The following is a 24,601-nucleotide window of genomic DNA, read 5'->3' as shown; positions in this document are numbered from 1 at the left end:
ATTGACTTTTGGCTGGGACAGAGGATACAACGGTCAAAGTAAAGTTCCTACTTTTCAGCTGTGCTCCAGGCAAGACAATTTCAACAGCTAAGAGAAAGGCAAGGGATGGTGGTATTGATGATGTCGGTGCTCTCACTGAAGCTGCCAAGCCCCAACGGAGCATGTGAGAGACACTGAACCTGGCCTAGGCGGGGGAAGATGTCCAGGAAGAAAATGACCTGCTGGTATCCACCTTGGTGTCCAAAAGATAGGTTTTCTCAACAACTCAATTTTATGAGGCCACTGGAGAAACCCAGAGACCCAGGGTTACCAAACCACCTTCTAGACCAGGGGTTGGTAAAGCACAGCCCTGGGGCCAAATGGGGCTGACTGTGAAAACAGTTGTCATGGAGCATGAGTATGGCTGTTGACTCACTGACTTCTGTGGCTGCTTTCACGCGACACGGCAGCAGTGAGTAGCTGTGACAGAGGCTGTGTATGGCCTGCAAAGCTTAGCATGCTTCCTATCAGACCCTTTAGAGAAAAGGTTTGCTGACCCCTGCCCTACACCACCTTTAATCTTCTCTCGTGGTTCTCAATATGTCACCTGCCTGCCACACTGTCTGTTCCCTGGGTTTTCGGACCACCACTACACTGTCACCGAATTTTATCAAGAAAAAAAGAAGCGTACCCTGTATGAAGAAGGGGTTTCACTGATGAGGGGAACATTCAAAACCTTGAAACACACCAAAAAATAAGACAGGTGACTATTATTCCAGGGCTAAGTCTACAGCACGATGAAGTTTAAAGAACTAAATTCTAATTATCTGAATGCTAAACCAGCAATCTTTAAAGCAGAAACGTCCTCAGGTCCCAAACTTGCAAATCCCAGTGTTCCCCCCGAGCCACAGCACCGTACCCCAGAAGCTCACCTTTGACATCATTAAAGCTCGTCTCTGAAAAGCCCTCGCTCAGGTCAATCAGTGTCCCCTCGGACTTGCAGCGCGGGAGGCCACTGGAGTTGGCAGCTCGGATCCTCTGAGCCGCCATCTTGACACTCGCTTCCGGGCAGAGCTGCTAAGGCCTCATCTTTCTCCCTCCAGTTACCCCAGCAATGCCGACGCCTCAGTGTCAAGCAAGCACGCTGCACGGCGACGTCCACTTCGCAATATGCTTCTTCCTGAAAGTAGGGGAGGAAAAAAAAGTCCGTTGAGCAAGCGAAACACGGGTCCAATGGTCATTTTACGGGAAATGGGAATCTTCCTTCTTCCAGGCTGTTCCAATGAGGACAGACCCATTTCATATTTCCTGGCCCAACAGGGCAGATCAGTGCCCGCTCCCTGGCCTCTGTGCCCACTTTGTGCTTGTCTCATTGGCACGGAAAACACTGCTGGGCACACACAGCCCAAGCAGTGTTTTCTGGCCAGCCGTTTGCACCTGCTCTTCCTGAGGGTATAAGGGGGCCTGTGAAATGTGAGTCCATTCATTACAGTCGAAGAGGAGGACACAGCAGGACTGTACAGTCCGCACTGGTAGCCTCAGGGCTCAGAAAAGGAAAAATCGGCCTCTGCTTGTTCAGAGTGGCTGGGCCCAGTGCAGGAGCAGTAATCATGGTGACTCAGCCCCGGGAAGCAGCTACCAGTGAGCACGGCCTAGCAGAGGCCCCAAAGGTGATGCTCCCTACCCATGCGCTCCTGAAATCCCCCTTGCACCTCAAATAAACAATTCTAAATACAACACAGAGTGGCCAGGAGGTATTTATTCTCAATGCAATGGGGCAGAAGAAACTGGGGCATATTTACTGAACCATTGTTACTAGGCAAGAAAGATCTTTCTGTGGAAGAGACCACAAGAATCACCCCTAAGGCCTCTGCTTTTCTTCTGGAAGGGCACACAGACAGGACTGACGCATGTAGGGGGTTCTGGATATGAATGAGGTGACTGGCTTTGAGCAGGGCCTTCTTCACCGGGGAGAGAAGACAGAACAGCGGAGAGCCCATGTTGAAGAGGTGAATTTCACACGCTCTCCAAGAGAAAGTGGCAGACACCGTCATAGCTGGCCACAGTACTTAGAGCTCTGAGCTGGCAAATCTCACGCCTACCATAACCAGGCACATATACGATGGTTTGAGGTCCTTTCTTCCTCAACTGCTCTATCCAGAGACAGCTGGGAAGGCAGCTTCTGACCCAGTGTGCTGCCTTTACCATGAAGAGACCCGGAAGCCCTCACACCACCTCTGCAGCATTTCCACAGCAGCCAGTTCACAGCCCTGACCATCCCCACTCTTCCCCCAGTCTCCACGTGCAGTGACTATGGCTCGGAGGGCCCCTGTGCAGTGAGCAGAGCCAGGCGTGTGGCCACATGCTGCTCTAGGGATAATCTTGTGTTCAGTATTTAACCCTGCCAAGTCTCAGCCACTGTCACCACTGCATCAGAAGCTGCAGTTCCAGCTCCACGTGACCGGCTCGAGCGAGGTGTCCGTTCCATCTCAAGGCCTCAGAAGGCTGCATTCCGCACTTGAACGCTCTCTGGAGAGAAGGCATGTGTTTCCCCGAAGGCATGCTGAAGCCCTATCCCCTAATGGGGTGGCACTGGGCGGTGGGGCAGTAGGGAGTAGCTAGAGTTAGAAGCGGTCATGAAGGTGGGGTCCCCATGATCAGATCAGTGCCTTTACTTGAGACACCGAAGAGCTTCCATTCTCTCCCTCTGCCACGTGAGAACACATGAAGCAAGGAAGAGGGCCCTCACCGGGAACAGAGTCGGCCAGCGCCCTGACTTTGGACTTGCAGCCCCTGGAACTGTGAAAGATGAGCCTCCCTGGCTGGAGCCGCCGGGGCTGTGGTGCTTGAATACAGTAGGCAGCAGGAGAAAAGAGGACAGCGGCCACCTCTCTGGGGAGGGACAGAGCTGCCCTCTGTTTCCCTTAAAAAACACCTACCTGAGCCCAGCACCGCCGTCTCTCCTGCCCAGCACAGTAGGGAGGCGCGGAGTGGATGCTGGCACTCACGCAGGCCAGTTATTCACAGGAAGGAACGAAGCAGCTCCCCCTGAATTGGGTGGTCACAGACGTTTCTGTCTTTCCCTATGAAGTTAGGATAGTCAGGTCTGTGAGCGTACTCCCTTTTCCCAGCCCCAGAGAACTATGCATGGAGGACACCACCAGACTCCACCTTGGACCCAGGAGGAGGCCTCCTCCCACCCCACACTCCGCCATCCTGCTGGCGTCTGGGACACTGAGGCTCAGCACTGACAAGCCTTGGGGACACAGCACCCTCGTCCCCCACCATAAGCAAAGACCAGGTGGTTCTGTCTGCACAGCCTGCGTGTAGAACTGGAGAAAAGGGTCTTGCCGCCACTCCAGAAATCATCCCACCACAGCCAGGCGGACGGTAGCCCAACAGCCCCCAGATGCAAGGGCCGCGTGTACAAGCCCTAGGCTGCTTGGAGGCCACTGCAGAGACCCCAGCAACAGCCCTCTCCGGAGCAGCCTGGCTTCGATATTCTGAGCAAGGAGTAAAAATCCTTCCCATGCAAAAACGCGGGATCATTTACTGAAGAGAGGAAAATGCAGAGAGGAAAAGAGGAGACCATGTTTGGGAGAGGGGAGGAGCTTCAGGACAATCTCAGCCCACAACCAGAGCTTGCCACGTGGTCTTTCACGTGGGACGGTGACAGTTCCTGCCTGAAGGTCTCCATCTGACTGTACCTGAGGAGGAGGAGAAATCGGGGGGTGTCAGCTGTGAGGGCAACTGGAGCCCATCTGCTCCTCCTGTAAGGGACTGGGGTGCCCCACCCCCACCCAGGCCAGAGCTGCTCTGAGGACTTTGCCAGGTGAGACTCTGAGTCACAGTGGTCAAACAAAGGTTCCTGGTAATCATCAATGTCTCTCCTGCGGAAGGGCAAGGGCTGCCTCAGCCCCTTTGGCCACCTCAGGACTGTGGTATTGCCTGGTTTCCCATTCACACCAGGAGGCGTTATTTCACGGAGGGTAAACAAGAAGTCCATCTGGGCATAAGAGGGAGGCATTTCCAAAAGCTTGCGGGCACGTCCTGGCTCTGTACAGCTGTCAGCAAAGACCGGGGTCAGGCACCTGGAGTTCCACGCAGGCTGCTCAGGGCATCGCCCGGCCTGGTGGGCCCTAGGGCGGCAGCAGGAGCGGGATCTGGAGAGCAGGACTGGCCACCTGGTGGGGCCCAGAGAGCTGCCCATGGAAGGTGAGATGCCAGTGAGTCATCAGTGAGGAGGAGGAGGAGGCCCAGAGGCCAGTGGGAGGCCTAAGGACAGGTGCACATAGTGAAGACCTGCACCAGCATTGGGGCTAGAGGGATGGAGGGGCTGCGGGGCGCCTGCAGTGAAGGCAGGAGGCCAGGTAAGGGGGCGGGACGCGGGGGCAGAGGTCAGTCTTGCCCAGGAGACTCCAGGAAGCCACTGCAGCTTTCTGACTGAGGAAGAAAACTCCGGCTGAGAGAGGGGAACACTGAAAGCAGCAAGGTCGTTTTCTTTGAAAACTATGGACATAAGGCGTTCAGTGCCCCGCGGGCAGAGGAAAGAAGTCACAGAACCCTGCACGTGCTTCCGGGAGATGCACCACGTGGTGTCTGGGTTTATTATTGATGGCGGGATATGGCCACTCCCCTGAACCAGTCAGGAGACAAAAAGTTAAAGTGTGTGCAGTTCTAGAAAGAGATCCACAGTCCTATCCCCACAGAGGAAGCCATTCAAGGAAGACGAGGCAACACCTGTGGACTCTGCCACCCTCACCCTTTTCAGCCCGAGAGAAGCCACGCAGGGAACTCCTACCCCAGGGCCCAGAAGCCTCGTGTTCTCACAGGCACCACTGCTCTCACTCACAGGTAGCCCTCTCCTCCGTGCAGCAGAGGGGAGACCTTTGTCCTGTGGCCCTCAGTGCTCCGTAAATCCCCAGAATGACAGCTTCTTCCCCGGAGCCAGAGGGATGCCATCCTGGAATAGAGCTGTACCACCCATCCAGACATTCAGGGCTGCGTAACAGAGGGGCCCACTGTCTGAACCCTTGGGGCCATTTTTACACTACAGAAAAAGGGCAGCCAGCCCTGGTGTGGAGCAAGCATGGAGGGCTCCCCACTCCCGAAACCCTCCTGAGCAGGTGGAGCCGGAGCGAGGGCTAAAAGGGAAGCTCTGCTCCTCCAGACGCTGCTGCATCCACAGGGGGCTGGCATGGGACAGAGGACGCAGCCAGCACCCCAGGGCTGCCCTGGTTGCTCCTCACTGGGAGGTCAGCTCTGTCCTCCTTCCTACAGCGGAGTCCTCTCCCCTCCCACCCCTCCTCTTCCTCCCAGCTCAGCCTGGCGTGGCTGCCCTCACTGGCCACCGCTGGGTGATGACCTGTCAGTCTCCCCTGGATCACCCACTTTCCCCATGGAGCCCAACAGCATCTCCTAGACTGAACAGACGTGGAGGCTGACAGTCAGGTGCCCACCCCTTACAGCACAGGATACACTCCAAGCTCCACCACGCACCATCCCACTATGTCCTCAAGGGACAGAAAGAGGGCAGCAGGGACGAGGCTTGGCTACGCTTGTGCAGATTCCATGAAAATGGGCTTGGAGAGATCACTAAAGCAACTTACTTGCCCAAGGCAATGCAGCCAAGACCTGAGCCTGACAAAACACTCTGCTCTCAGCCTTGCTAACTGTTTCTTCCACGGCCAGGGCTCCCAGGCCTTTGCTGGCAGTGGCTGCTGGGCCCCTGAGCTCCTCAAGCCCTTGCCCTCAGCCCTGGTGAGCCGTTGATTCGCTCAAAGCCATGCTGCCGCCCTGCTCCAACACCTCCAGGCAGTGCTCACTGCCTTTAAGAAGTCAGTCCGATCTCCCCTGACCTGGGATACAAAGCCCCCCACTACTCAGTCTCCACCTGTACCTCCACAGTTATGAACCGCAGATCTCAACCCTTAAATCAATCGTCCGCCACAGTCGCTGGAGCTTGCTGTGTCTCCAGCCCGCCTGGCACTGTCCACCTCTGAGCTGTTTCTTCAGCTGCTGCATGGAACAGCCAGGACTCACCCAAGCTTCCAGGAAGCTCATCTTCTCTCACCCCCTCTTTCAGTTCCGCTGCTCTCCTGCCCTGCGAGGTCCTACAGTGACTCACCAGTGCACGGCATGCAGAGCCCGTGGCCTGGAGCCCGTGGCCCGGAGCCTCAGATCCGCCTCGCCCAGCCTGAGTACCACGCCCCTGAACGGCTCCTTGCTTTATTAGTACTGTAAAGTGGTGCTGTCACGGGCACGATGCTTTGATTAACTTTATAATGAGCTCACAAAGGTCCATTACGCCATCCTCCCTAAAATTATGTACATGTATGAAAACGTGCACAATAAAACATTTTTAAAGTTCAGAAAACATTAGGAAACATACCTTACCTACCTTCCCAGACACATGCCAGGATAGAGAACGTGTGTTCGTGGGTGTGGCTCTCTCCCCTTGGCTAGGAAAACTGCTAAGGAGTCACCAACTGCAATGCCCAGGCAGCCCGAGCCCCCCTCAAAGCACAGGTGGACATGGCTGTGTTCCCACTCTGTTGACAAGTGGCCCCTGAACCTCAGACTCAGATATGCCCCTGCCCACCAAGCGCTCCCTTCAGTACCTAAGGTGCATCTTGAATGTCCTGGATCCAAAGCCAACTCTGGAGCTTGCCCCAAACCCTGCCCCTGTCCTCTCCCATCTCAGCCATGCACAGGAGCGCCATCCAACCAGCCAAAAAGCCCACATCCCTCTCTGTCCTCCCTGCCCCATCCCTCTCATGCACTCCCGGTGGCTCCACCTGCGGAATGCAACCTCTGGCTGACCTCGCCCTAGCACCTCCACACCACCGCCATCCCTCAGCACAATTACAGTCATCAGCTCCTCTCCAGCAGGCCCGCCTGCGGAGTCTACCCCTCAATTAGCAGCCAGAACGTTTTGAAAAGTCAGTCAGACACCCTCAGGACTCTGTGAAACCCTCTAAAGGCTCCTGGGCTCTTATTAGCAGCGTCCAGTGCCCCAGAAGCCCAACACCATCCGCACCTGTCCCATTTCCTGCAGTTCTCTGCCTCCCTCTGCTTGACTCTTCGGGTCTCCAAGCAGTTCCCCAGATACCAAGCCCCACCCACCACAGGGCCTTTGCACATGCAAAGTACAGAAGGCCCTCAGTATGGAAGGCCCCGGCCAGAAACAAGATGCTCTCATCCCCTCACTTCATTCAGGTCGCTGCTCAAATGTCAATGCAACGGGAACAGCCCTCACCCATCCTCTTTCTCCGCCCTTCTTTATCACCACTAGACATACCCGCCCTGACTTGTCCCTGGCCCAATTTTTCCATGAGAATCTGAGCTTTCCCAGGATATGGGACCATCTGTCTGTCTTTTTCTGTTCCTGTCATGTTGAGATGGACCTGTGCATGGTCAGCTCTCAAACCCGAATGAATGAATTAGATTTAAACAAACATGGCCGTTTCAGAGGTATCTTGGTAGGTATCTCTGGGATAATCTTTAAGGAGCTACACGGCTGATGTGATAGGATTGTACTGAGGAGGCTGAATTTAGGAATTCTATTCTATTCCTGAAACCTAAGCCACACGTTCTCAAAACACCAACGAGTTCCCTTGGTGGGCACCTTGCATCTACCTGGACAGCTGTACAAGCTTGGCCACCCTCTGCTCAGCAGGTCCCAGCAGCCACTTCTCCAGGACAGCCTGCAGCTGCAGGGCCCACCCTGGGTAGGGCAGCCACCACTGGGTCTTAAGACCCCTTAGAAGAGTAGGCTCCATCTTCCCTCTTCTCCTCCCAGGCGGGGGTCAGGTCTAGGAAGACAGGAAGGCACATTCAAGCTTATAACTGATACGCTTTTCCTTTTTCTGTGTAAAGGCTGATTCATCTAGAGACAAAAGAGGTTGCTCTTGGCTCCTCCCCAGGAATCAAGACGGCAGCCTCTGAACAGACAACATCACTGCATACAGAAGGCATCATTGACAGACTCTGGTGGCAAACTCAAGAACCTGCACACACCCATTCCGCCACGGCTGCCGTCATGCCACACGCAGACTCCAGATCAAGAATATTCTCGCTGTGGCCTCTGCCAACGATCTGCCCCAAGGAACCATTAGACGAAAAACCAACCCAGGAAAACCAACCTAACGAGAGCACATCTGGGGTGGAGAAGGCCTTACGGGAGCCTCAGGCTGAGTGCACAGACTGTTCAAGCTCTCCTGTGGCCACGAACCTGAACCGTGAAGAAGGAAAGCAGCCAGCCTGGAGGGGCTGAAGGCACAACGCCTGCGATTGCTCCTCCCTCGCCAATTCCCTGAGTGCCTTGTTTAGGGTGACTCACTCTCTGTGTTTGAGGATAATTTCTGGGGTATCATGTTGATTTCGTCAGATTTCCTCCAGGTTAGGAAAAAAAAAAAAGGTGTGAGTTTCGACCTGCTCTGTAATTTCTGTTACCAGCCTCTGTCGATGGAAACTCATCACATCTGCCCACCTCCCTCCCTGAGCAAGAGCACATTCCAGAGGACCCTAAAACCCACAGATATTCCTCCCCAGAGGGTTGGTCCTCCTGTTAGTGACGGCCTGACACCCAGCACCCCATGCTTTGGACCCCATTGCTGCAGTGGGAAAGTCTTCGGGGCCTGGGGTGGGTGGGAGGGACACCTGGCTTTCACAGAGTCACTTGCTGGGATCATAAGGAGACCACGGGGTTAACACCCCAGCTCCCTCTCTCACTCCAAAGGCAAAATCACGTAAATCCGCCTCCTAGTCCTGACCTGACTGGTCTGGGCAACAGACCAAGTGGAGTCAACACGTGACTGGTGTCCCTGCCTGGGTGCTTCTGGGCGTGGCTTGGCAGGGAAGGCAAAGCTCCCCCTCAGGGCGGACCAGCCTAGGCGCAGTGAGATCCAAACCTTTCCTGCCACCTGGGCAGATGGCCCCTCCCTCTTATAGAAGCCTGATCAGCAGAACGTTTCTTCATGCACCCAGAGCGCTAATGACGGCCACAGCACCCTGAACGCGCCCGATCTTGCCTAACGCACCCGGAGCACATGAAGAACTCGCTGCCCGGGGCTCGGGCGGGCTGCCTTTTCCTGGGGGAGAAAAGAGCATAGGAGGGTATGGGCAGCCACCAACAGGCATGCTGGCAGATCAGACTCACACACAGTGCCTCTCTAGGGTGTATTCCCTAAAGAACTGAGTTCAGTTTTGGAGGTGGCAGTGGTGATTTAGAGCCACGACCACACCACAGGGTGAAAGAATGAGGAACGAGGGCAGGACCATGAATTCCAGTCCGAGGATGAGAAAGGTGGGCGTCTCCTGAGTGCCACATCTACCTGGGACCACACACAGAGGCCACCTTAGTGAACATCTACTGAGTGCCAGGCTCCAGCAATCAGGCTCTGTGCTCAAAACTGGGGACAGTAATAAATGGAGGAGAGTTGGTTTTGAAGGAAGCTGTACTGGAGACGCCGGAGTGGAAGCAGAGCTAAAGTTGTGCGCGCCAGACGCTGGGTTGTAACTTGCTCACGTTCAAGGCTTAATGTGGGTGCAAAGCTGGTGACTCAGACACCAGAGATGCACGGAAAACAAGGGCCACAAGTCGCCACTAGGTGCTCTTTGCTTGCTCAGTTTTTATTGCAAAAAGTGAGATGGCTAGAGTGGCTGGAACCACGACTCCGGATGTTTTCACCCGCCAGGCTGAGAACATCTGAGCCTGGGGAATCTCCCAGGCAGGCCAGGAAGAGGGGAGGAGGGAGTACAAATCCCTCTCCAAGGCTTGAGCTGCTTCTCACCTGGCCTCCTCCCACTCCTGCCTCCCCCTCCCCTGCTTCTTCCTTTCCTGGCCCCCTCCTTGCAGACCTCCCTCTCACCCCCTCCCTCCCCTTGATGTGATGCCCAGCTGTGGGATTGTTCTCAGAGCACTGCGCTGATCCCAGAATTTCCTTGCGTTCAAAGCAACCACTGCAGACTCTTCAGAGGCCCCACAGTCTGCGGGAGACAATCCAAGCTCTCCAGATTCTTCACACCTGCCTCCGTACATCCCATGCGTTCACCAAACACAGCTACTGTTTCTTCCAAAACATCTCCAGACCTTGTGCCTGTCTTCCCACCCACTTTCTTGAAGACCCAACAGGGCTCCCCGTTTCTACAACATCAAAACCTATCCATCTGAGAATGACCCCCGAAACAGTGCCTTTGCCTTTGCACACGGAATCCAGCTCTTCCCTAGCTCTCCTGGGCGCATCGACATTGCCTCCAGGCATTTACTGCTTTTACCCCAAGCATCGCTCTGTGAAACACGCTTGCTATTTTTTCTTAGTTCCCTAACTATACTTGTTTCCTTGAAAGCTGGTGACTTGGCTGCTCTATCTTTATAATTCTCCAACATTGAGTGCAGTGCCCAGCCCAAGCTTGGATTGTCTCCCACAGACTGTGGGGGCCTCTGAAGCTTGGTGCTTGGTGCCATCTGCGGCACAGATGACTGTTTTCGCTCAGACATTAATTCAGCATTACGTGCGTTCGCGACCAGCAAATACACAAGGGAAAGCAGGACCCAGGCCTTACCTGTACTGCTTATCATTAAGCTGGAAAGACACACACATGAAGCCAACACCACAGGAGAGGGGTGAGGCCCCCATGTCTTCAGGGTGTGCATGGGACCAGAAGCCCACAGACACCTTGCTTCTCTTTCCTTGCATGCTCCCAGGTTGACGCTGTTCACCGACAGCTTCCTTCCCTGCCCTCACCCTGCTGCTGAGAATCACGAAACGCTTACAGACACACCAATGTGTACCTGTCAAGCGCTCATCAGGCCGCGGGTTTAGGCAGACATTCGTTGCAATGGGCTGCTGTCAGCCCCCTGGAGTCACATGGGAAGGCCAGCCTGCCCGTGTCAGACGGCTGACAACAGATAGGCTGTGAAGTAGGATCTTGTGATCAGCCCAGGCCAGAGATACTCCCCAGCTCTGGTCCTCAGCCAGTGACCAGAAAGAAAAAGTGTAACTGTCTCAAAGATGTTTTAAGAACAGCAAGCAGAGAGGCCCATTCATCTGACTGGGGCTGGCCAGCGGGCTGCACTCAGGCTCCAGGCTCCCACCTGCCACTGAAGATGGCAAAGCATCGGCACTGGAAGGATTTGTGTGCTCCAAACACCAGTCACCGGCTCACCCTCTTCTTTAAAAAAAATCAATTGTTATTAATACTTCTCTATGAATCAATCCACTTTTTACAACTTGGTTATTTTAAAGGGAGCTTTTGATCATACTTTTAAATAGACTTGATAGATCTTTTCTAGTACACGTTAACTTGGAATTGTTTAGAGTGCATCTTAAGTGCCATTCTGAAACACGCAAAGCTAGCCAAGCCCCACGCATTTTACAGATGAGAAAACCAAGGCCTGTTTGTTATTGGAAGGGGCTTTCCCTGATTAAAATGCTGGATCTGAACAGGCTAGAGAGAGGAAGGCGGCTTCTAGGGTTTAAAGGTGCTCCTGATTCTACCCACAGTTCTCATTAGTGACACACGCATGCCATGTCTGAGGCTCAAGGAACTTCATACCGTGAGGACATGAGTGGAGCCCTGAAGCCAAAGCAGCCATGTGGATGTGCTACAGTCCTTGTAAAACGCCACAAACAGAAAGCCAAGCCAAACCCACCCAATGGATCTGCTGAAAAAGCACCAACACACCCCAGGATGCCTGGCATGTCAACCCCATGCAAACTGTGGGTGGGCCCCCAGGGCGTCGCTTAGGAGAGGTGACTTTGCAAGGTGTCATTCCTGAGTTTATTGTTTTGGCCTCTGCCTCTCAGCCAGACCTTTCCCCAAGAAAGGGAGCAACTGCAATTTTATCCACCTATGTAACAAGAATCTGGCCTCTAAGCAATTAGTACAATTTGTGAATGAATGAATGAATGAATGTCCTTACTGAAGAGCTGCCATGTCCGTGAATTACTAATCGAGATACCTAGGGCAAAAAAGCAATGAAAAATCCATCCTTGAACCAATATTTATTAAGAACATGAGGGGGGACGGAATTCCTGCCCCTCCTCCCCTCCCACTGTCCCTCAGTATACCTGTCCTTAGGAAATCGAAGACGTAAAGTGTTTACAGTAAGGAAATGGAAGCAACCTAGTTATCCCACACAGAGCTTGCGACACCATATCTCCATAAACAGCCATGCAGCCATTAAAATTCTTCCCAGGCTATTTAATAGAATGGAAAATCCATATGACATGATATTTAAAGAATTAAATCCACATATTGTATAATAAAATCTTTGTTTTCAAAAACATACATTTTATAGATAAAGAAAAGTAAATTCCACACTCAATGCTGACATTATCCTAGGTAGCAAGCGTGTATGGAGAATTCTTTTCCTCTTTAAAATTTTCTTAATTTTCCTAAGATTTTTCTATAATAAAAAATGCTTTTTATAAAATGAATTCCCATTCTTCCCCCCCACCCCGAGATGGAGTCTTGCTCTGTTACCCACGCTGGAGTGCAGTGATATGATTTCAGCTAATGGCAACCTCCACCACCCGGGTTCATGCAATCTTCCTGCCTCAGCCTCCCGAGTAGCTGAGATTACAGGCACCTGCCAGTTAATTTTTTGTATTTTTAGAAGAGACAGGATTTCACCATGTCGGCCGGGCTGGTCTTGAACTCCTGACCTTAAGCGATCCACCTGCTTTGGACTCCCAATGTGCTGGGAGTACGGGTGTGAGCCACCGCGCCCAGCCTGAATCCCCATTCTTATTCTGAAACTTGAGGCCTTGATTCTGGCAGGTCTTTGCAACTTTGTAAGGCCACGTTATGATCAAGTGAGAAGGATGCCACCTCTCAGATACCTGACTGAGCACCTCTAATCATGTACTAACCCCGGTGGATCTAACTCCAGGATGTCCAGTTCTATGATTCGGGGAAAGTCATTTTGCCACTACATGAAAATAAAAGGTACACCTACTTCTGGCGTTGACTCCACTAAGTAGGAGACATGGGTTACCGGCTAGAAAGAAGTGAGGAAGGACAAGGTCAAGGAGCAGGGCCCAACCAGACCCCCTGGGCCTCAGCGGCAACTCTGCAGAGCGAGCACCGCCCTGGCCCCCCTTCTCCCAGGAAGGCTGCCACATTCTTGCTACTGTGAGCGGCACAGCAATGATCCTCTTTATATTCACTCATCCTCAGCATTTTGGGTTATTTTCTCAGGACTGCTTTCTAGTAGAGTATGAAGTGTTGCCAAAAGCCGTCCTGGAAGGCTGTGGCAATCTATCCTCTTGACGGCGGCGGGTGTCCGGTTCTCACTCCTTAAGATCAAGAAAAGCCTTGCTCATCTGACAATGAGGGGATGGGCCGTCAACGCTGCCATTCACCATCTTTCACTGTCCTTTGACCATTAGTCAGAAAGAGTTCAAATATCAACTGCTTCCTTCTTTTTTTGATACAGAGTTTCGCTCTGTCGCCCAGGCTGGAACACAGTGGCAGGATCTCTGCTCACTGCAGCCTCCACCTCTGGAATAGCTGGGACCTCAGGAGCGCGCCACCACGCCCGCTAATTTTTTATATTTTTAGTGGAGATAGGGTTTCACCATGTTGGCCAGGCTGGTCTCAAACCCCTGACTTCAAGTGATCCACCCACCTCAGCCTCCCAAAGTGACTGGATCACAGGCGTGAGCCACTGCACCTGGCCAAGCAGCAACTGCTTCTTATTTCCTACTTTGTGGATTACCATTTTGTACCCTCTGCTCAATTACATCCTAAAATCTCATCAGGTCAGCTGCAAATATCTCCCCAATGCTTTGCTTGCTTGCAGTAATCCATTTGGTAACTTGATGAAGTCTCAATTATGTAATCATATCAATCTTTCCTTTGTGATTTCCCTTGTACAGAAAGGCCTCCCTAGATGACAAATTCAATAAACATTCACATCTATTTTCCTTTACTTAAAAAAATGGTTTGTGGATTGACATTAATGTACAAAGAATTTATTTTGCTTCTCGGGGAGGAACATTACAAAATTAATTAGCAAACAGATGAGCAATTACTCCTGCCTGAGTTTCTGAACAATCTGTCCCCTTCTGACTCATGTGATGTCATCTTAATGCACTTTTTAAATGTGTACAGACACTAGGGTCTGAATTGGATTGTTCTGTGTCATTAGTCTCCTATATTAGTATCACAATAACAACCTTTATTTAACCATTATAGTTTGCCATGTTAGGCTACATGGAAGGTCCAGTTTCTATGCACTATTCTATGTCAAAGTCCTATCAGTTATTTTTACCTTTTTTTCTTCCAAATAAACTTTATTATTGTCATTTTTTTCTGAGACAAAGTCTCACTCTTTCATCTAGGCTAGAACACAGTGGCACAATCTTGGCTCACTACAACCTCTGCCTCCCAAGTTCAAGGGATTCTCCTGCCTCAGCCTCTCCAGCAACTGGGATTACAGGCATGCGCCACCATGCCTGGCTAATTTTTTTTTTTNTCGCTCTGTCACCTAGGCTAGAGTGCAGTGGCATGATCTTGGCTCACTGCAACCTCCCCATTCCTGGTTCAAGCAATTCTCTGCCTCAGCCTTAATAGTAGCTGGGATTACAGGCACTCATCACCACACCCAGTTAATTTTTGTATTTTTAGTAGAGACAGGGTTTCACCATGCTGGCCAGGCTGGTCTCGAACCCCTGACCTCAAGTGATCCACACGCCTTGGCCTCTCTAAGTACTAGGATTACAGGTGTGAGCCACTGCACCCTGCCCTCCTCCAAATAAAGAATAATTTAATAAAATATCTCCCACCATCTAATTTCTGCAAAAACGTATTCCCACTGGGATTTCCGGGGTGCAGCCCTGTGAGAACTGATATCTTTATACCATTCCATCTTTTCCTCCACAAATGTGGTTGGGTCCCCACTGATTCAGATATGCGTCCCAGAGCAGCGTAGGGCAGAGACTGCCAAACTCTTCCTGTAAAGGGACAGAGAGTCAAGTAAGCTTTGAGTGGGGAACATGTATTCTCTGTCACAAAGACTCGGCTCTGCCCTTGTGGTCCAAAAGAAGCCATAGATGATACAAATAAATGGGTAGGGCCATGTTGCAACAGAAATGCATTTATAAAAAGCAGGAGGCAGACCACAGTTTGCGCCTCCCTGGTGTTGAGATTATGAGCGTGGGACACTCTGCCCAGAGTCTGGCTGATGGATGTGGGGCCTTGGCACCACCAATTTCCAGCTGAGTGGCTTAGGGCAAAGATCGCTTGACCTTAAAAGGACTCCTGAACTGCAAAATGGAAACAATGAAAATGCAATGAGATAACAGGTACACGAAAAGCACTTCTTCTAGCGTTGATGTTAACCAAAAAAAGCACTAACAATAACGTAACACGAGCACTAGCACCAACAACTACTGTGGCAGTCACAGGCAGAGGACAAAAAGTGTTTCCTTTGCAGAAAACACTTCTAATGCATGAAGACATTTTAAGTTTGGTTTTGGATGTTGTCATTGCTGTGAATGCTATCTCTTTTTTCGATTATATTTTCAGAGGATTATTGCTAGAAAAGAGAAGTCACTTATTTCTTTTCTTTTTTTTTTTTTTTTTTTGAGATAGGATCTCGCTCTGTCACCCAGGCTGGAGTGCAGTGGTGCAATCTCGGCTCACTGCAACCTCCACCTCCCAGGTTCAAGCAATTCTCCTGCCTCCGTCTCCTGAGTAGCTGGGATTGCAGGCCACCATGCCTGGCTAATTTTTGTATTTTTGGCAGAGACAAGGTTTCACCATGTTGGCCAGGTTGGTCTTGAACTCCTGATCTCAAGTGACCTGCCACCTTGGCCTCCCAAAGTGCTGAGATTACAGGCATGAGCTACTGCACCCGGTCAAAAAGTCACTTACTTCTCTATCTAGGCATTTTCAATTCGGTAACCCAAATCTTGTTTTAAAGACACCCATTCCTACAAACCTGCTTCAGGGCAAGCCAGAGTCTGTCTGCCTAGCTCAGTGGGCTTTGTTTTACTGCCTTCCCCGTTCCTTCTCTTACATCACAAAGAAGAGTCTTTCTAGATTCGGTCGCTCTCCCTCGGGGGGGTCACAAGCTCCAGCTTGGCCTGTTTCTCACAATCTGGTCAATAATTAATTAAGACATCATTTACAACAATATTTCCAGATAGAACACGTAACTTGCTTTCCTTTCTCTTAAAAATTCTACATTTTTTTTTTTTAAAAGAATCTTTAGAGTACAGTCTGAGAACTCTGGCCTCAGATCTCTCATCTGGAAAAGGAGGAGTAGAGTGGATCTGCTTCTAGATTGAGACGGTAGCAGCAGCAGCAGCAGAAACAGTGGTGACGAGAGAATGCACCCTTCCTGCCTTCAAGCCCATCATCCTCCCAGAAGCGGCTTTCCCTGCGTCTCTCCCTTTCTTCCACCTCCAGTCCAGCCCACTGTGTCCAGTCAGTGTGGTCGCCAGTGTATTCCAGACTCACCTCATCTCTCTATTACCTCCTCCCGGCTGCCTGCTCCATCGCTCACCTGGACACCCTGCAGCGCCCACCCACCTCGGCCCCCTGGTTCCACTCCCTCCACCCACCCACCAATGAAACCATTCTCCTCAGGGCACCCAGGGCTCTTTCAACAAATCAAGTCTCTCCAGGGCACCTCGCTGCATTCAGAACAAAAGTTCAGCTCTTGAGGCCCTGCCTGGCCTTGTCTCCTCCGTGGTGCACAACTGAAGTCTTCCTGCCCTAGGACCTTGCACTGGCTGCTCTGTCTGGCAGGCAAGCCCTGCTCCAGGACTTCACTGGACTGATAACTTTTGCCACCCAAATCTCAGGCCAGTGTCATTGCACCAGAAAGGTCCCTCTGACCACTCACCACTGCAGCCTTACTCACTGGGTTTTGCTGCTTTCTTGAGGGCACATGACTTACCTCAATCAACTTCGCCTTGAGGTCTTGTCGATTTCCCGGCTCCCTCTGGAAGGTAAGCTCCACGAACAAACTCCCTGTTTCCAGATGTGTCCCGACTCCCAGAACTGTGCCAGGTATGACTTTTTCAGCACAAAAATTGGCTAAAAAAAGCAAACTGGAACCTAATGGCAGCATCGCACACCCAAGGGGCGCCCCAGAGCACCCCAGTCCTGCCTCCCGTTCTCCCAGAAGTACTTCACGGTGGAAAGGATTAAAAGTCACCTAAATTACTCATAATAATACATATCTTTTTTGCTCAAAACTTTCAGGAACGTTTGTTTGGAAAGATCATGGAGAGGTGGAAGAATGATTTACCTATTCAATAAAGCCTCCCTGAGGGCAGGCTTACACCAGAATCCCGCTCGACGCCATGGTAACTAACATTGGCTAGTTAAGAGGGAAGTGACAGCTTTTCCTACTCATCTGCCCAGAGGCCTACACCTGGCCACTGCACACCAGCCTGGGAGGGACAGCCTGCACCTGCTCCCCACGAGACTAAAATGAGTGCAGGGACGGCTGTTTTGTTCAATTTATTACTCTACCATGCCCCCCCGCCACCCGACAATCCCCCTGCTTCTAGACCTGCATCTTACTCCTACCAAGCACCCAGACTCTGTAGAATGAACTCAGGGCCATGGTCTGATATGAGTTACACAGAAACAACCACCTCATCCAGCTTCCTCCTCCTGCAACCTCTCCGCCCCACACGGAGGCTTTGGCTATCCCATAAGCCACTTAGGCCCTTGAACACAGGTAATCCAAGACCCTGTAAGCTCTTGTCTGCCTCCACTGTCCCTGGGCCACGGAGATCTGCCCGGGCCACGGAATTAGGGCCCGTGTCTCACTTCTGCACAGGATGTCTACGTAGGTGGTGTTGACAGGACGCAATATATGAGGTACCTACGGTGCTTTCTGCTCAAGTGGCCCCACCAAGAGCCCTGCTGTGTTTCAGAAGGAACCAAAAAACTGGTTGAATATCAGCCATTTGATGTAGTTCAACCTAAAACCGATGTACTAAAATAATTCATTACAGATTTAATGTGACACTGCCTCTAATTTCCTGAGAGGGATTTTAATGCTGATAACACTCCACCCATAAGAAAAGGCAGGGGAGGGGGCCTGACACATGGCACCCCACCTTTGCCCACAGAGAGTGAATGACACTGGGCCCCTGGAGAGCAGGGTGGAGACAAGCACATGTGCAGAAATATCAATTCCCACCCACGTCGATAAAGCAACTTATGCCCAGCCATTCATCCCGAGAAGGCGGATGGAAAGCCAGACACAAAAGCTTGAGATAACCCCACAGATGAGGGTGAAACTAATTTATAAAGTCTGATCTATGAATGACAGAATGCCAAGCAGCCATTAATATGCCCTAGGAGAGGGGTTTTTTTTTTTTTTTTTTTGAGATGGAGTCTCGCTCTGTCACCTAGGCTAGAGTGCAGTGGCATGATCTTGGCTCACTGCAACCTCCCCATTCCTGGTTCAAGCAATTCTCTGCCTCAGCCTTAATAGTAGCTGGGATTACAGGCACTCATCACCACACCCAGTTAATTTTTGTATTTTTAGTAGAGACAGGGTTTCATTGTCTTGGCCAGGCTAGTCTTGAACTCCTTACCTCCTGAACAGGAGTTCAAGATTACAGGCATGAGCCACTGTACCCGGCCAGGAGAGGATTTTAAAATATAAGAAATGTGAATATTTTAAGTCTTAAAAGTATTTTACCAAATAATATTACAGCATGGCTTTAATTTTCTTTGAGTACACAAGGATATATACAAAAACAAAAAAACAGAAACTCGCTGTGGGAAGTGAGATCTGGATGATTTCTGTTGTTGCTTGTAACTGTTCCTGTGTTCCCTGAATCTTCTGAAGTCAGCATGTTCTGCTCTTGCGGGAAGTGTCGGGTGGCATCCCCATCCCCCACAGACAGAAACTTGCATCTCTGCATTAGCTTGGAAGGAAGGGATGGATGGATGGATGGGTGGGTGGATGGGTGGATGGATGGGTAGATGGATAGGTGGATGAGTGGGTGGATGGATGGATAGATGGGTGGTGGGTGGATGGGTGGGTAGATGGATGAATGGATGGATGAACAGACGAACAGACAGAAGGACGGATGAAAGGATGAGTTGCAGGGGTTCACGCCTACAATTCTAGCACTTCAGGAGGCCGAGGCAGGAGGATCATAAGGTCAAGAGATCTTGATCTTGACCTCATGATCTTGTTGGCTCATCCTGGCCAACATAGTGAAAACCTGTCTCTACCAAAAATACAAAAAAATTAGCTGGGCATGGTGGTGTGAGTCTGTAGTCCCAGCTACTAGGGAAGCTGAGGCAGGAGAATCGCCTGAATCCAGGAGGTGGAGGTTGCAGTGAGGCTAGATCGCATCACTGCACTTCAGCCTGGTGATAGAGCGAGACTCTGTCTCAGAAAAANAAAAAAAAAAAAAAAAAAAGAAAGAAAGAAAGAAAGAAAGGACGAGAGAATGGATGGTGGTGCTGAGGGCGGTCAGCTCCCCAGGCCCAGCTTAGCAACCAGCATCACCAGATACTTCCAGTCACAGAGAAAAGTGTTGCCTTTCCAAGTACAACACAGCAGTACACCCAGTGCACTGCCTGCTCAGGTGACCTACAGGACATTTGCCTGGCCTTCCGAATCTCTTCTTACACAGAAGCGGCAGAAAACAAGGAACGTCTTATTTTCATTCCTCAGACGTGCCCCGTGTTTCTGGCCCAAGCCTCCGTCCGTGTGGTTACGTCTGTCACAGCAAGTTTCCCTGGGCCCAGTGCAGTGGTCTACACTTGTCTACCCCTCTCCCTCTTTTCCCCTGGCCCCCCCAGCCCGTGACATTTAAAATATCTCCAGACTTTACTGAATATCCCCAGGTTGGAGAGCAACTCTCCCAGAACTATCGCTCTAATCTGAGCTTCTTAATCCCAGCCAAATGTGGGTCCCCCAAATCTCTGCAATGTATCCTCCACGTGACTGATGCTGATGAGCACAGGAGGCCCCACGAGGCTCCTCATTTGCACCTTTCTCATCCTGATCCAGCTCAGCCACTCTTAGGATTGACTAGCAAGGAGCCTGTAGCTGTGGTCTCTTTCTGGCAACACCATACAGTAGGGCACCTGAGGGGGAGCTGCCCTGGGTTACATGTTACTCCTGAGACAGGCTGGGCACCACATTAAACAACCAGCCTTCCTGATGGTTCACATCTTTATCTGTTCTCAGCCAGCCCCATCCACTGCCCCCACCACCACCCCCACCACTCAGGTCCTCAAGAACCTGCCCACAGGCTCTTTCTTCCCAACCTTCCTCTACCTGCCTGGGATACGCTGGCTCACCAGAGTGGGCTGTACCTGCCATGGTCACTGACACCGTCTCACTGCCAGTCCTTCAGGCTAACACTGGACTCAAACCATCCTTGCATTCCCCACAGAGCCCTGCAGTCATATCTAAGCACTGTGGTTATCAGCCATGTGATCTGGGGAAGTTGCTGACCTCTTTGCCTCACTGTCCCCATCTAGCAGAGGGAAGGACAACAGCAGTGAGGGTTCCCATGTAAGATAATGCAGCACGGGCCCAGGACATCCTCTGCAGAGGTTAGATGTTGAGCTGTTCATCGTGACCCAGTTCACACTCAGGCCCTACATTTTTCCTCAACAAGAGCTCAAAGTCTTCTTTACTCAGGCTTGCTGCTTCCCAAGTGTACCACTGAGGTCTGGAATGCAAAGAATTAAGCCAGCTTGGGTTAAGAGGTACTTCGTTAAATTGAGTAGCATGATGTCTTTATTAACTACTGATCAGCTCCTGTATTTTACCTCCGCTGATAGCTGTGAGAACTATGGGCTGCACGTCGTGAAGGTTTAGCGATATTTACTACATCTTTTTTGCATTTGTTTGAGCTACTTAAGGCCCAAACAAGGGGTTAAAGGATAACACAGAAATGCTTATGAGCAAGCACCTTTTGGCTAAAACCTAAATGCCACCAGGCCAAGGAGAGGATGATAGTGAGAAGTCACTATGTTCACATTGTTTTAAGATGCTGAAGTCCTCATCCCCAATAGCTGTAAATGCGACCGTGTTTGGCACGAAGGTCTTTGTAGATGATCAAGTTAAGATGAAGTGACTAGAGGGCCCTAATCCAATAGGACTGGCATCCTCATTTATACGAAGAGGAAATGTGGACACAGAGAGAAGCACACGAGAAAAGGTGATGTGAAGTCCCGGTGAGAAGGTGACCAACCACAAGCCAAGAAGGGACACTGAGGCGTGGAAGCCAGGAGCGGAGAAGGGGACAGATTCTCCCTCACAGCCTCAGGAGGAACCAGCTCTGCTTACACTTGATTGTGGACGTCGGGCTGATGTCTGATGAACTGAGAACAGACTTCCATGGGAAGACACCCGACTGGTGGTGCTTTGTTATGGCAGCCCCAGGAAACCAACATTTCCCTAAAGACTAAAACCATGAAGGCTTGGACAAGGATCCCTGTTCTCAGAGCTCGTTCTCCTCAATGCCGTGTGGGCGCTGCTTCCCGAGTGCCTCTCACAACTAATACAATGGGGCCTCCAAGAGTACACAGAGGGACAGCTCCCAAAACAGGGGGACGAGGTGCTCGCTGAGTATACCTTCCTAAGACCCTCGACTATCCAGCATGACTGGATCCTGCTCAGCAAACATTCCTGAAAGATGAGGCTGATGTCGGCAGGCAACGGGTAATTACACCTCTGTATCCACAGTGCAATTTACAAAATCCTGCTACATCACCTTGAGAGCCAAGCAAAGACATTTCTTAATGGTAACCAAATCACTGGGGCTTTCACACTAACTTTCACTAAGATACTGGAGCTACCTGAGCATTGTGATTAACTAGGAATACGCTCAAATCATTAGCAAATGGGGGGAAGGTCTTGGGAATAAAAGGACAAGGCAGAATGGAGCCCCCGTAAGCGACTCTGGGCAAAACCAGGGAGCTCCTCGTCCTCAGGCCAGCAGTTACCTTGGGAGCTCTTGAGGCGGCATTGATCTCCCCAGAAAATCGACTTCCTCTTGGTGGGAGCCAACTAGTCTGCTGCAGTATATGCACCAACTAGCAAAGTAATTACTAATGCAAATGAACGGCCATCCATAGTCACAGCCCTAAGCTCAAACTCCAAGGAGAAATTTCCAGCAGCCGGTAGGAGCTGAGTGAAAATCATCCAAGGGTAGAGAGAGGCTGCAGCTGCAGGAGGGCTGAGAAGTGCATGGACTGCCCAGAGACATGGGGGACGACTGGAGGGGAAACAGCTCCACACACACAGCTCCTGTGTGATCGTGGGGAAGATGGGCCGGACCTTCTGCACAGAAGGAAGGAAGGGCTGGCAGCAAACTGCACGGGCCAGAGAAAAGACCACTCAGACAGAGAAGGCCCGAAGACCTCCTCTCTTCCCACACTGGCCAGATGTGCCCTGCGAATCGGCATTTAGGGTCTTAACGTGTTTTTTCTTTCACAACTGAATCTCACCCCTGTTGATTCAAGAGACAGTACAGGTATTGATCGACTTACGATCTATGCAACTTACGACCATTCGACTTTACAACCACAATCGCTAGCCATGACTGCTCCGCGTCTGGCAGCACAAATGTTGCCCAGCTGGGCATATGACAGTGTAGACCAGCTTCCGGCAGCACTACCATCTCCGCATGCACCATTTCAACTGTACATATAGCCTACTCAACTTACGACCAAATCGTGTTACGACCGGTCTGCCGGTCCCAATCATGGTCGTAAGTCGAGCACTAGCTGTAACTCTGGGAAAAGACCAGGGAACGAAAGGCTGTTTTGGAAACATTTCTTTTTATTGTGAGTGGGCTGAAGTTTCCGCAGCCTGGGAGAAAAGCTGTGTCACCATCTGCATTTAGAGTGTACACATTCGGCGTCCGGCCTCCAGCCCCACAGCTGAGGTGCAGAAAGTCAGCCCTGCTCCCAGAGGCTTGTGCACTCTTCTACGTGTGGTCCTTGGCTTTCTCACCTGATCCTCAGTGAAATATTAAAATTTCATGTATGTCTCCTTCTTCCAGCTCCTTGGAATATAGCAGGGACCAAGCTGGGGTGATGGCACGGCGCGAGATGGAAACGTGTTTTGGGGTTAGACGTGTGTAAGGCACTGTGAGAATCAAGCTGGGTGACAGTGAGGAACATGGGCTGGTGCCAGGCCAGCGCACCCTGGAGGCACCACAGCCCAGCCAGCTGGGCAGGTGGAAGAGGGGAACTGTGAGCGAGGCTGGGGTCAGGCCAGGCCTGCAGGCACACAGGTCATCACTGGCAGTCAAAGGAAGAGCCCTCCCTTGCAGCAGCTGGTTGCTGTCCCCACTCAGACACGGGGTGTGCGTTCTTGAGGTGGGACACACAACCATCCAAACGTGACCACAACCAGGATGAAAGGTTGGCAGACAACTCGGGGGTCCCCTCAGCTCCCGTTTATGGAACATTACAGAACACATTCTTAGCTACCACCCGTCTCAACCTGTGTAGGTGGAGCCTCGTCAGCATGACCTGTCCATGGGGTGAAGACGCTGGGTCACTGGCTGTGGCTGTCAATCACTCAGCTGTGCCTTGTGCAGCAGGGGCCCCGGGTACGGTCTGCTGAGGTCAGGGCCCTTCTGGTCCCAGTTACGGTTCTTGTGTCTCCTTTGGGTCAGCTGTCCCTCTCGGTTCCCTGAGCCACTGTCAGTGCCCCATAATACCAATGAACAGCTGGAAGGAAGATGCCAGAGTTTTTAAACCAATAGCTGCTCCCTGTGTCCACACCAAGTGTGCATGCACCAGCATCATGCTCTCCCTATAATAGAATCTAATCACTTTATCATAACAGCTTATTGAATTGTGTGTCTCTCCAGCCAAGCTGTGTGCTCCGGGTCAGGAAGGGCTGTGCCCGTCTCTCGGTATCCCCACTCCCCACACAGAGCCTGGAACGCAGCAGCAACCGTTCGTTCAATGGGCGCTAGTTAACCGCACAGAGGGCTTCAGGGAGGGTCCCTTCTTGTATATGAATGGGGCTGCCTCCCACAAGCAAGACGCCTTGTGCTCATAGCCTTCTCATTTCCAGTTGGTACAGGCGTATGTTCTGACAACCTGAGAGTTATCAGAACTGGAGTCTTCCTTAATCTAAGTCCGGAGGAAGGACATTCACTGAATACACAGGTACTGAGCCTTCGCCAGGAATACAAAGAAAAGCAAGACTGTTGCTGTTCTCAGCATGAACTATAATAGAGACTATGATCCAAGGAAGACAATGAGAGCCACTGTTATGGGTGGAACTGAGCCACCCCAAAAGATTTGTTTAAGTCCTAACTCCTGGTACCTGTACATTTTACAGCATTTGGGAATAGAGTCTTTGCAGATGTGATCAAGTCAAGATGAGGTCATACTGAATTAGGATGGGCTCTAAATCTAATCACTGGTGTCCTTATAATAGGGAAATTTAAATCCAGTACAGAGACACAGACAAAAGAGGGCCACATAATGATGGAGGCAGACATTTTTGCAGTGACGCAGATTTAAGCCAATGAAGACTGCTAACAACTGCCAGAAGCCAGGAGAGGGAGAGAGAGTTCTCCTAGGAGAGGGAGGAGGGGTTCTCCTAGGAGAGGGAGGAGGGGTTCTCCTAGGAGAGGGAGGA

The 24,601-nt window shown here is 51.2% G+C and overlaps 1 protein-coding gene across 2 annotated transcripts in view; it reads right to left on the bottom strand.

Moving 5' to 3' along the window:
- SH3BP4 (SH3 domain binding protein 4) overlaps window positions 1–24,601 on the bottom strand; it is a 102,478-nt gene that overhangs the window by 18,513 nt on the left and 59,364 nt on the right. For both annotated transcript variants that reach the window (XM_017537721.2, XM_037741752.1), the window contains exon 3: window positions 912–1,159. In XM_017537721.2, coding sequence (XP_017393210.1) covers window positions 912–1,029 — 118 coding nt within the window. In that variant the 5' untranslated portion in view covers window positions 1,030–1,159. The remainder of the gene's footprint in view (window positions 1–911; window positions 1,160–24,601) is intronic.

This window comes from Cebus imitator, unplaced genomic scaffold, assembly GCF_001604975.1.
Source record: "Cebus imitator isolate Cc_AM_T3 unplaced genomic scaffold, Cebus_imitator-1.0 Scaffold106, whole genome shotgun sequence".
NCBI classification, from domain to species: domain Eukaryota; kingdom Metazoa; phylum Chordata; class Mammalia; order Primates; family Cebidae; genus Cebus; species Cebus imitator.
The sequence above is the reverse complement of the archived record's forward strand: the minus strand, read 5'-3'. Positions and strand labels throughout refer to the sequence as shown.